Below are 13,085 nucleotides of genomic sequence, written 5' to 3'. Positions count from 1 at the left end.
CTCTGTCTCTCTGTCTCTCTCTCTATCCTCTATCTGTCTCTCACTCATCTCTCTCTCTCTCACCACCCATCTCCTTTATCACATTCACCACTACTGCAAACGATGTTCCACTACCACTGTCGTCACTTCACCTCTACGACTACCATTACTACTACCATTGCCACCACTACCACTACTACCACTACTACTACTATTACCTCTCTTTCACCATTGCCACTTCATCTACTCTACCACTACCACAACTTCACCACTAATCTCCTTCGCCACCGCCACCACCACCACCACCACCACCACCATTATCTCTTATCCACCACCTTTACCACTACTGCCACTACTACTACCATACCTCTCCTTCACCCTTGCCACTTCATCTACTCTACCACTACCACAACTTCCCCACTAATCTCCTTCGTCGCCGCCACTACCACCACCATCATCTCTTATCCACCACCTTCACCACTACTGCCACTCCCTCTCCTCTACCACAAAAAATTAGTTCATGATTTTTAATAATAAAAAAAATGGGCCGTAGAAAAACATTTTTCATTGTCCACAGAAAATTAACTTTTATTTTAGTGAAAATTTTTTTTCATTAAAATATTACACCTACTTCTACCAAATAAAAAATAATAATATTTTTTTTCATTGAAATAAAAATGAAACAAATAAATTTTCAATCTTAGTAACTAAAAAAAAAGGATTTTTTTTTAAAAAAATTCATTAACTACAAAAAAAAATATATTTTTAACAAAAAATAATTTTTTTTGACGACGATAACCCCCGTCGCAAAAAAAAAAAGAAAAGAAAGTTAAACAACATTATTTTGTTATTTAAATTTTATTTTTTAAAAAAAAAAATAATATTTTCATTCCCGCCCCTTTTTATTTTCCATTCCCGCTCCTTTCCCCACTTTTTTTTTTCCCATTCCCGCTCATTAACCCACCCAAACCCAAAACAAAAAATCCCCAATCTCAACCCCAAAAATCCTTAATCTCATCTTACCCCCCCTCTCTCTCTCAATCGACGGCGAGCGGCGGAGGATCAGCCGAAAGGGCAAACGAGCCCTAGCCGTTCAGATATTCGAAGCTCCTTCGAAGCAATTTCGAAGCTCCATCGAATCTCCGTTGAAGATTCAGTGATTTCCAGCGAAGATTCAGATATTCGAAGCTCCATCGAAGCAATTTCGAAGCTCCATCGAAGCTCCAGATCCAACCGATTTCGAAGCTCCGTTGAAGATTCAGTGATTTCCATCGAAGATTCAGATATTCGAAGCTCCATCGAAGCAATTTCGAAGCTCCAGATCGAACCGATTTCGAAGCTCCATCGAAGCTTACAGAGCGAGACCACTTCATCATTCTTGGCTGTGATGGCCTGTGGGGGTATATCATCTGTCCACTATCTCTTTTGCCTTCATTTTAAAACTATTTTGTCAACACACTTTCCGAGTTCTATTATAAAGTTGATGTTGTTAACAACTGTTAGGTTTTTGGACCAAGTGATGCTATTCAATTCGTTCACAAGCTGCTTAAGGTCAGAATGCATCTTTAACTTCCCAACTTTTGCCCGTTTCATTAGGATTGATGTGGCGTTTATTCTTTTAATTGTAGTTGAATATGTATATTCTCTTCCTGGTTACATAACAGTGAATTTGTCCATTCTCCTCCTAATTGCATTTAAGTGAATATGCACATAATTGTTGCCCCAACGGTATTCTAGAATAAGGGCCCTGGATGACTAAATTTTTTTTTATGCTTAGAATATCACTCTCCTTTTTTTTGTTAGTTAAAATTCAATGTAAATCAAATGGACTGATTCAATTACCAACCTGTTTATTATCTGAGTAGTACACTTGTTTCCTTTCATTCTGACCAAATGCTTTAATACTGTGAGTGATATCAGGCCCTGTTTGTTGCAGCTTCTTTGTGCTGAAAACTGATAATCAGAAAGTAGAAGTTAAAAGTATCCCTCCCACATACTTCTGAATAATCATATTTTTTTCAGCTTGTTGAAGCTATGTTTGTGTAGTATGCAAAAACTTTATCAAAACACTCTAAACAAAGTAACCTGCAGTGTTTGTTACAGGCTCCCAAATGGACTCGGGATACATATATATTATATTGCTCTGTAGGATTCTTAGACACCATTTAATGGCCAGGACATTTGACTTTCTGTCATGTCCTATAATTTATTGGCCTACTCATTAATCAAGGTGTTTCACATCCCCAAATTTCTTTTCACTTTCTATATTTCAATGTGATTTTATCATGGAAACTATCTTGATGATGCTATATTTGGTTACAGTATCCTGTGTATTTTGCTTTTGAGGATGACGATATCAATGTTGTGTTAGCTGATGTCAAGAAGAACGATGTTACTAGTCAGCCTGCTACTGCAACCACTGGAGGGTTAGTTGATTATAGTCTGCATGTTTTGAGTCATTTAAAACTAAGATCTTCTAGATGTTTAACCTCAGAGCACTTTATGATTATTTTGATTCCCCAAATTTGGTTCTCTTGTGTCATATGTTACATAATGTCAGACAGATATTTAGTGTTTTCACTAGTAATGGCTGTAATGAAACAAATAACTGAGGAATTGGCTTTGTTCCATTAATAGTGGGGGCAACCAAAACCTTTATGGTGAGAGTATATCATTTTCCTGACATGATGTTCCATTTAAAGCAGGGGCAACACCTACTTTTATTGTAAGAGTGATTCATTTAGTAACCTAAAAGATGAGGCAAAGGGGATGGTAGCCTAGTTTCTCAATTTTGACATTCTAGAGAGAAAGAAAATGGCTTCTTTTATGCTCTCTACAGTTTCAATCTACTGGTTGGTTAAGATTCTTCAGGTCCTTATGCCTTTAGTATGATCAAGATGAAACTCCTAAAAGTAAAGGGCCATATTCTTGGCAAAATCTATTCTTTCGGGGGAGACTCTTGGCCCTTGATCGTTTCCTTTTCAACCAGTTTACATTTTGTAGCATGTTTCCCATGAGTGGGAGGTTCCTTTTCTGTTTGTGCATCTCCTCCTTGCCTTTGTTTATTCTTTTCAAGGGATCAAATAGCATGAGTTTGCTTTTTGTATGGGTTCTTATGTGATTTCATATGATTTGGGGAGGGTTTATATAAAAAGGACACCTCCTTTTGGTGCTACCCCTTTTTAAAATATGTTTTTGGTGGTTATTTTTTGCCAAAACTAATTTTCATGTTTTCAAAAAGAATTCTGAAAGCAAATTCTGAAAATCAAACCAAACAAAAGTGTTCTTGATCATTATTGCCAAGATTAATGTATTTGTAACCCTGTTGCAGTGTGTCTGTTGAGAAATTTCCTAAAAACCGAATGCTCGGTGAGCGCGAGATTGTTATTGGGAAGGTGCATTGTCCTATAATCCTCTGCTATTGTTTCACTCATGTTTCTCTTCTTTTTGTGTTGTATGTATACATATGCTTATGTGAATGTAATTTTAGTTTTCCAATTCTCTACAGGCTGGTAAATATGTGTGGTTAACTTATGAAGTAGTTATATGAAATAGTATTGAAGGTTGGAGATTCCATCCGTAGTTGTGGTATCAATCAAGTAAGTTTATTTTGCTTTGTCGCAATTCAGAAGTTACATTAGCTAGTGCAAGCAATTATAGATGTTAGCTCTTGTAATTGAGGCTAAATTTGAGCTTCGCCATACCATGGCGCAATTTCATTCCAACTAATCCTTCATTGGTTTAAATTGATACTTTGCTTCAAAGTTTCATGCTAACTCTACCGTCTAATCACTTATAAAGGGTGCAAGATGTGGAATCTACGGTGCCAACTGCATGAAATGGATCATAAGTATGCAGGTAAAGTACCAATACACCTACCAAAGAGTTGGTTTTTGTTCCAAATACAGTGTTGTGACCTTTTACATTTTTCTTCTTCTGTCTTCCTCTTTATCTGTGTGGAAGTGCTAGGTTATGTATTTCTGTAACAGTAGAGTTCTGGATGAGTGAAACTAGAAAATGATTCTTTTGAGTTTTGAGCTCTAAATTCAAGTAGCCCATTCATCATGATATGTATATAAAAGCATATTTTGTGATATCTTTCATAGTCTAGGGAAAATTAGCAGTGGCTGCTTCCATGGGGTAGCTTTCCATCAAGTAGAATGTCATGTTTGGCATTAGACCATAGCTTGTTGCAGATGGAGAGGCTCTAATGAATCTTTCTAGGACTTTGTTGACCTCTGTTAAATCACATATCGGAGGAGGTGTTACCCCATCGGATTTCATATATTGTTTGCTGAGAGACTTCACAAAAGTACAAGGAAGAAAAGGAACCTCGGACTTTGAAGCTGCCCACAAGAACTCTATCCTCTGGAAAGAAATTGGCTTTGCTGTTTCACCCATTTTCAAGAATTTCCGAGGGTGCTGCACCATGTGACTGTTGTCACCCCTCTCTAATCTAAAAAAAGGCAGCAATAATTAAGGGACTTTTTGCTTCCTCATCTCATCATCTTTATTTGTAAGCGACTTTTTGTTTTGTTAACACTTTCTGTTTTCCCTATTTCGCTCAAGGCTTGGACCTATGCAAACTGAAGTTAAGCAGCGGAACGTTGCAGTTTACAGAAAACGGGCAAAACAAACTGAAAGTTCTCAGCCCCAACAGGTATGTATAATTGTGTTGCTATATATATTGACTGTGGAAAACTTGATGATTTTCAAGTTTTAGCATTTGCTTATTTACCGAGTGCTAAATTTCTCAAATTTCTTTTCATAATTTTTAGGAATGTAACAGCGTTAAGTACTTAGACACACAATTTTAGTTGTTTACTATGATGATTTATTTCTTTAGCTCATTCTAATATTTGCGTAGTCGAATAATATTTTGTGAGTGCATTGCATTATTTATACATGAGATTTTAACTCATAAAATTCAAATCTAGTAATGGTGCCAGGTTCTTTCAACAGTATGTATTCATTCATGTAAATTTCTTGTGCAATAGCTCGGTAATACTGGGGCAGAAGAAAAGAGGACAGATACTGACGAGAATATATGTTTACCATGTTCGACATCTTGAAGAGCAAGAGAAGGGTTAAACTTGAAAGTTTGATATTGAATAGAAAATCTTTTGCACAGACAGTGGAAAATTTATTTGCTCTGTCTTTCTTCGTCAAAGATGGGCGGGTTATAATGGCTGTGGATGAAAAGGGCTCTCATCTTGTTTGTAAGACACAACAACTCATAACAACATCCATTTGAGAATATTGTTTAGTTATTTGTTTTTGTATTATATTTGTAGTTATTGACTTTCTTTTCAGCGCCAACAAATGCCGCTGACGCCCCTTCTATTATGTCGGGTGAAGTTGCTTACAGCATTTTGTCTTCAGATATGATTTCAAGGATTGGAAGGTACAAAACTAAAGAACTTTATTGTAATTGATGTGCATATAAATAGAAATCATCATGTAAATGAGATGGTATGAAACTTCTATAGAACTTAGATGTTAGATTGAGAGAGAAATGAATAGACCTACTTTTAAAGAGACCATGTTAAGGATTCAAAAGCTTAAGGTAATTCTTTTGCATAGTTATCATTTTTGGTGTAAAGGAAATTTTTTTTCCTGCATCCTCTTTTCTTCTCGTAGATTCCATAGGTGAGCTCAATTTTTGTTTTAGGGCCATTTTGATCTCTCATAGTTTTTGTGTGAAGTTGGAGATTGAACGTATTAATGAGAAAAAACTTCATGAACCTCTTTTTTATTTTTTTGATAAGTGATTTCATGAAATCAAAATCTTAGCAGATGTAGCTCATCTTCTTTCCAAAAATAGAAGTGATAATAGTCAAACAGAATGATCAAACCTTTTTTCCATTCCCTTGATGTCATAGATTACTCCTTTAATTTATTTTTTTTACATTGACGAGTTTGACAGACATACTGTTTATTATATGGCTGTTTCTTCACTATCATTGCTTTCTTCCCATGCTTTCTATCTTTGGCAGTATTCGTGAGAAATAAATCTGTTCAGCATTCACTTGGACTTGGGGAGTCCTCAATTAGGTTAGTGCTTACCTATTTGTAGAGATATTAAAGTAAATTTATGTTTTGAGTTCCCAATCATTGCCTAGGAAATTCTTATTTGGAGATATAGTGCAAGGCATTTCTTATATGTTGGTATATGGGAGGGAGAGGGCAAAAAATATTAGCTATTAACTAATTAATTAACACATTTCATGTTTGGCTTCTAAACACTAACACAAAAGTAATGGACTCTACTAATTAACATGAAATCTCATAATACAAAAAAATATTAGCTATTAACTGAAATTTGATTGAGTTTATTCACAAAGTGCAAATATATTACACAAAAGTACATAAGAACCGAATTGGATTTCAAATCATATGCTTCCAAAATGCAGACCTTGTTTGTCGACTCCCAATACTTTGTTCAATTGGAGATATTATTATTATATGGGTGCAGAATAGCATGTGATTGTGTACCCGACCAATAGTGTTTTATGATTTATTCAAAAAAATTCTAATTTTTTGAACCATTGAAGCATATACCCTCTTATTATTTTGCGGATACACAAACCATTGTGTGTGTTGTGAATTATGTAATTATTAACATCTTTTTGAAAATTCTTTATGTACTTCGATTGTTTATTTCCTACAAATGCAATTTGTGCGATGATGGATTTTTTGGCAGTTGGAGAGGAGTTGATGCCCCATGGGGATTTTTCGAACATTGGCAGTTGACACTGAGCCATTGACACTGAGCTGCAGGGAAGTCATGACTCTGGTAATTTTCAGGTTAATCTTGGCGTTTATCATTTTTAAATACTATGCTCATTAGTGACCTCCTAATTACAATGCCATTGACACTGAGCTGCAGGGAAGTTACTTCCAAAAAGATTAAGATCAACCAGAAATGATTAATGTTCCTATTTTGGTTTGCTGAATTAACTTTTTAGTTTATTCATATGCATAAGTGGTTTTTGGATTAATTTGTGTTTTCTTTTTTCAGGTCAGAAATTTTTTGGAGAGATGCAAAATATGGTCCAAGAATTAAAGAACTTAGTTTTTTTAAGTTTTTTCATTTTTTAATATATGTAAGCACAGTTAATTTTTTTTTTATTTAATTCTTTTGTATATACTTTTGAATATTTAATTTCCATTTATGAAATATATGATGTTATTCTATTCAATACGTGGTTATGATTCAAAATATAGTATATAGTGTGTATTACGTTCTTCAAATGTGCATTCAAAAATAATATTGATTATTTTTCAAATATGTCGAATCTTTTTTTTATCACAGATTTTATTAGTTATTAATCACACTTAAAAGATGTGATCTAAATGTTATTAATCACACTTAAAAGATGTGATCTAAATGTTATTAATCACACTTAAAAGATGTGATGTAAATATTTTTAATCACTTAAAATGTGTGATCTAAATGTTATTAATCACACTTTTTAAGTGTGATTAAAAATGATCATTTTTAATCACACTTCCAAAGATCACACTTAAAAGGTGTCATCTAAATATTTTTAATCACACTTAAAAGGTGTGATCTAAATATTTTTAATCACACTTAAAAAGTGTGATTAAAAATGATTTTTTTTAATCACACTTCCAAAGATCACACTTAAAAGGTGTGATCAAAATACTTTTAATCACACTCAAAAGGTGTAATCTAAATATTTTTAATCACACTTAAAAGATGTGATCTAAATATTTTTAATCACACTTAAAAGGTGTGATCTAGATGTTATTAAGCACACTTAAAAAGTGTGATTAAAAATGACCCCTTTTAATCACACTCCCAAAGATCACACTTTAATAAAATTTAAAAGGTGTGATTAAATAACATACATGACACAAAAAAAGTGTGATCTTTATCTGTTTTTGTAGTAGTGGACAATGATTTATTAACAAAGAATCAATCTTAAATATCCAGAGTGATACAAAATGGTAACAGAAAAAAAAAAACTAGTATAGCATTTTCATTTTTTTATTAATTTTTATTCATGCAGGTCAACAGGAAGGTTTAAAGCCTGACGCATGGGAAAAGATCTTATTGGAATTCTTTAGGATTGGGAAAACGATATTCATGGCATTCAAGTTCTTGTTTCGGAAAGATGGAGGTGGAGGTGGAGGTGGAGGTGAACTGCCAAGTGACGAGTATCTTGAAGTGGCATTCCTCCTTTCCATTGTGCTGATGTTGGGTATACGACTAATGCGCTTCTGCGTCCTGCGATGTTGAGTATACTACTACTACAACGCTTTGTCATTTGTTATTCATAAGTCTGAGAATGCAGAAACCAAACAAAGAACCAGACACGAAAAGTATATAATAGAGAGGATTGTTTAGAAGTGGATCCCACATATAAATCTTGTAAAATTCTGTCCATTTATATATTTTTGTTGTCCAATTCCGCGTCTGATTTCTGTGTTCTTGGACTTATTTGCCGACTGCGCGGCTGTGCTTTGTCGTCATAAAACAGTAGACAATTTTACCAAAGGGTGACATTTACCTCTAAAACATGATGGTTTGTAATTTTGTTATGCCCTAAATGCTTGGACTTTCTAGTGGTTAAAGTCCATTTGGACTTATTGCTTGTTGCTGGGTTGCTTGTTCACCCTTTAGGTTTGTGCTTTACAGAGAGCTAACTCTTTGGGTTGTTTCCCTAGAGTCACTTTGTGTGTTTCTATTACCTATATATAATAATGAAAACAGCACTAGTGGCTGTTTTTTTGTTTTGTTTTGTTGTTTTTTTTTTTTTTTTTTTGATGTAGTTGGTTCTTTATTCGTAGACTTATTGGTGCTCAATTGTTTTATGGGTAAATTATAATCATGGTCCTTGCGTTTTGTTACTTATGTCATTTTAGTCTTTACAGTTTTAATTGACTCATTTTGACTTTTAATTTTAAATTCTATATCAATTTGTCCAATTGATAATGTTTTTGGGGTTTTTGACAAAAAATTGTCTAGAGTTTGTTAAGGTTAAGTTGTTGAATTGATGAAGTCTACAATTTCTCTTAAAACCGTAACACATGTTCATGCATGCATTTGTCAAAAAATGCTGACAATTAGGATCAATTGAACTAATTTGAGACAATAAAAAATTCCAAATCAAAATTGGATCAATTGAAATTATAGAGATTAAAATGACACTAGAACCGAAATATAAGGACGAAAACTGTAATTGGCTTTATTCATGTTTCTTTATAGCATCCCTAAAGATCCAATTGAAACACGTCATACTTTAATGCACCTCCCTGTATAGAGACTGTTTTGGTGTATTTTATGGAACTGTTTATAATTTATTTTTTTATTTTTTAATGTGTAATAAATTGTTTGATGTAACTTTTGGTTAGAATTTATTAGACACAAATAAACTTGAACGGTTGATTATTGAAATGTAGTGGAGATTCTTTTAATTTTTAATTTTTAATTATTAGCATTCAGATTGGTAGAAATTACACCAAACATGCACATAAGCTTTGTGCATCACCTCTAAACTACCAATAAAAAGAGTTCTTACCCAAAACAAGATCAGAGCAAAAATAAATAAAATAAATCAGAGTATAGGCAACCCATAATAAGTAATACAATTTTGCTTGTACATAAACAAATTAAAGAATTAGATATATTCCCCTTACATAGAAGTGAGACTCAAAAAAATGTACTGATTATGTGACCGATTTTTGTGTTTTTAGAATTTTCCTATTCAATAGGGTATTCAATATAAAATTTTATTTAATTATAATGAGATTTAAAGCATTTATAATGGATGCATTAAAAATATTTGTTAAAGTGCATGTTAAAATAAACAAACAGGCAAATGTGAGGTTCAATTTTATGTGTCATGTATTTGTTAATTTAACAAGTGGATGGATATTATATTACTAATTAAAATGTGTATTAGGTTAGAATGGAACCACTTGAGTATGTAAAATTTGAAGAATAAAAAGTACAAAAAGCAACTGTGTGGAGTTTTAGAAGAAACTCTCTTCTTGGAAGAGGAAATTGTTGTCTTTTGTTGGTATATTGACTCTGATCAAATCAGCGTTGTCCAATTTGCCTATCTATTTTCTTTCCATCTTTAAAATGCCAAAGGGGGTTGTCAAGTCTATTTTTAAGCTTCAGGCCAATTTTTTATGGGGAGGTTCTACTACCAACAGGAAAGTGCACATGGTCAAATGGAAGGAGGTCACAAAAAGCAAGAATCAAGGAGGTTTGGGAGTGAGGGACTTAGGTGTGGTAAATGAATGCCTGCTGCTGAAGTGGTTGTGGAGGTATGGCAGTGATGATAAAGCTCTATGGAAATCTGTGATCTGCTCTAGGTATGTGCAGACGTCCCCGAACGCCCCGGGAGGGATGAGTCCCGTTCTGTTCATATGGGCTCACTACAAGTTCAAGACTCTCAAACTGTCACGGTTCTTAATTTGAACCAAAGAGTCCAAATCCGACAAATCGTTTTGAGAAAATAGATTTTTTGAAAGAAGTGCCAAACATGGACTGTTTTGCCAGATACAGAGTCGCCACCTAAATGTTTTATTTTGGGGAAATTTAGAAAACCCTGACTCGTTTGCCTAAGGCCACGTGTCCGTCATCACCAAAGTTGCCTTGGCTTGGGAACTTGGGTACGATTGGGGAAGGTCACTTCATGAGCACCCCCGCTCGCCCGATCAAAGATCGACCTCTACTAACCATGATATCTAGTTTTGAAAACATTATGCGTTCTTACTCCGGTTATTAGCCTAGATTTACTATGTGATGCGCACAGCATACAAGTATAAACTGGATCGTCTGAATTGGAACAAAAACATTTCATGTTTATTTTTTAAAGTGGTTTGATGGTTCTACCCGCAAGTAGGCTAAGACGTGGATTTGCCACCCTCGGGTGGGCTTAAGAAAACATGATTTTGCCACTATCTAGTGGGCTTAAAACTCACAGTTGATGATTTGTTCCAATCCAAGTAACCCAACCTCCACCCACAGGCATTCAGGCAGTTATATCACATAAGCATATAGCCTCATGGTAAGCATGCTATCATGACAGTCACTCACACGCATGCAAGGATGCTAAAGCATAAAACTTACCGAGTACTCCAAGCCAAAACAAAAGCTATGTTAGAAATCCATGCATGATCCTAACTATACAGAAATGCCTAATGCAACACATGCAAAATGCAACTCAGATAGGGTTGGCTATTCTAAAGATGGCATGCGAAATGCTACAATTAACATGTATTCAACTTGGAATTGAGATACAAACGCAGTTAGTATGATGCGCTGAGCCCGGTGCATGCAAGAAAGATGAATGAATGCAAACATGCTATCATACTGTATGCTAATTGAAACATGCCCTAATCTAACCATCATAAGCTGATAAATAAAAGGGAGAAAGACGTGGGGTTGGAAGACATACATCACACACACGCACACTTATTACAACATTGCCCTCGCGCAGAGGGTCCGAATAAATAATATACAGTCCCAGATGAACAATACAGTCCGAATAAATACAAAATCCTAATTAATTAACAAATTAAACTAGGAAAGTAGTAAACTAGCATGCAAGCTAGGGACTGCCTCGACTCTGCTTTGGATGATAAATGATGCATGTTCGGGTTGCTTGGCATGGAAATCCATCGCGATGCCCCAATTAGCCTCTGTTTGCAATTGATGCCGGAATGCTGTGCAAGGCTTTTGAAAGCTGCTGATTTCTGATTTGCTGCAACAGAGAGCAGGAAAGGGGCATGACAATGTATTTTCACATATGTATGCTTGACTACTCTTCAAGGAGTGTAGTCCTCGATCCTCGTGCCACTAATCACGCATATCGATGCATGATGGCTGAGGAGTTGATTTGCACGACTTAATATGAAATGAATGCACACATAAACACAACAAGACCGAGACTCCATCATGGATAATCCGGAGTGTCGGTGACTGAGAATTGAGACACGTTCCGTCACTCGAAGTACGAAACGTCCCTCGTTTCCCGTGTTCGGGCTAACTCCTATCCCAAACACAATGCAATATGCATGACATGCATGAATGCAATTCTAACATGCAACCTAGCATATACAATGCTATGAAATGACATACACAATGCGCGATGTAACATGGCATACACGATGCTCTAACATACAACCTAGCATACGCAATGCTATGAATTGAAATGGCATACACAATGCATAATGGACTTACACCAACATGAATGGACCTCAGCCACACTCACATTAGTGGCCATAAGATGAAAAATGAGACACTCGAGATGCGTGCACACATGCACGCAAACTGAGGACCGATCCTAAGGCACAAATGCCACTCTAACAAAGCATGGCAAGGCACAAAATATGTCATACAAACATGCAAATTCCAGCACTAAAATATGATGCTAAACAGCCCCGAAACATGGCAATATGGCACCCGATGCACGAGATGAACCCCGAAACTCAAAACTAGGCATACGCAATGACCTATAGCTATACAAAGCATGCATTATTTGATCATGAAGAAAGAAGACAGAGTCAAGGCAGTCCCAAAACATGAACTTTCTTAGTTCGAAGCATGGCCAAAAGGTGCTAGCAAGATGGGCTAAAGTAGCATGCAATTTTGACTAGCAAACATGGTTTACATGGCAAGTGTATGAAGCATATGGAATCTCACCAAACCAGCAAAAATCAGTGAATAAAACATGCCAAAACATGACCAAATAATCATTGAAATGCAGCCAACATGTGCAAAAATGAGGAGCTCCTTTAGAGGGCCATGCAAGGAGTTATTAGGCACATACAAGATAGACATGAAGCATGACCAAAACAACTTTGGAAATCAAATATGGTAGTCCCAAAACTCACCCAATTGACCCTAAAATGTGACTTCAAAGCATGCAAGATAGGGTCTCTTTGGAAGGCCAAAAAGGCTACCAAACAAGTCAAGGTGAGAGGGGGGTCACCCCCCTCTGATTTGGAGGCTGTAGACACCCCACTTTTGACCGACCTTAAGACTCAGACATGACCAGTAGAGCGCTCGGTGATATTGCATATAGTGCTCGTTCAGAAGTTTCAGAGTCTCGGCTGCGAGCCTT

The 13,085-nt window shown here is 35.6% G+C and overlaps 1 protein-coding gene, 1 long non-coding RNA gene and 1 pseudogene across 5 annotated transcripts in view; all 3 read left to right on the top strand.

The window, feature by feature from the left end:
• Window positions 1-8,743, top strand: part of LOC114292579 (uncharacterized) — a 328,443-nt gene extending 319,700 nt beyond the window's left edge. For all 3 annotated transcript variants that reach the window (XM_082916527.1, XM_082916528.1, XM_082916529.1), the window contains exon 8: window positions 8,016-8,743. In XM_082916527.1, coding sequence (XP_082772653.1) covers window positions 8,016-8,245 — 230 coding nt within the window. In that variant the 3' untranslated portion in view covers window positions 8,246-8,743. The remainder of the gene's footprint in view (window positions 1-8,015) is intronic.
• LOC145820528 (uncharacterized) lies at window positions 935-2,744 on the top strand. The gene is made up of 3 exons (XR_014362250.1): window positions 935-1,379; window positions 1,483-1,530; window positions 2,302-2,744. It is a non-coding gene; the product is annotated as an uncharacterized LOC145820528 (long non-coding RNA).
• On the top strand, window positions 3,586-7,359 carry LOC145820527 (non-structural maintenance of chromosomes element 4 homolog A-like; annotated as a pseudogene). Its single transcript, XR_014362249.1, has 5 exons — window positions 3,586-4,639; window positions 4,977-5,198; window positions 5,293-6,033; window positions 6,683-6,775; window positions 7,001-7,359. The product of XR_014362249.1 is annotated as a non-structural maintenance of chromosomes element 4 homolog A-like (transcript).
• Window positions 8,744-13,085: the final 4,342 nt, after the last annotated feature.

Source organism: Camellia sinensis, chromosome 2 (assembly GCF_055761805.1).
Source record: "Camellia sinensis isolate YWXY chromosome 2, ASM5576180v1, whole genome shotgun sequence".
Taxonomy (NCBI): domain Eukaryota; kingdom Viridiplantae; phylum Streptophyta; class Magnoliopsida; order Ericales; family Theaceae; genus Camellia; species Camellia sinensis.
The sequence above is the reverse complement of the archived record's forward strand: the minus strand, read 5'-3'. Positions and strand labels throughout refer to the sequence as shown.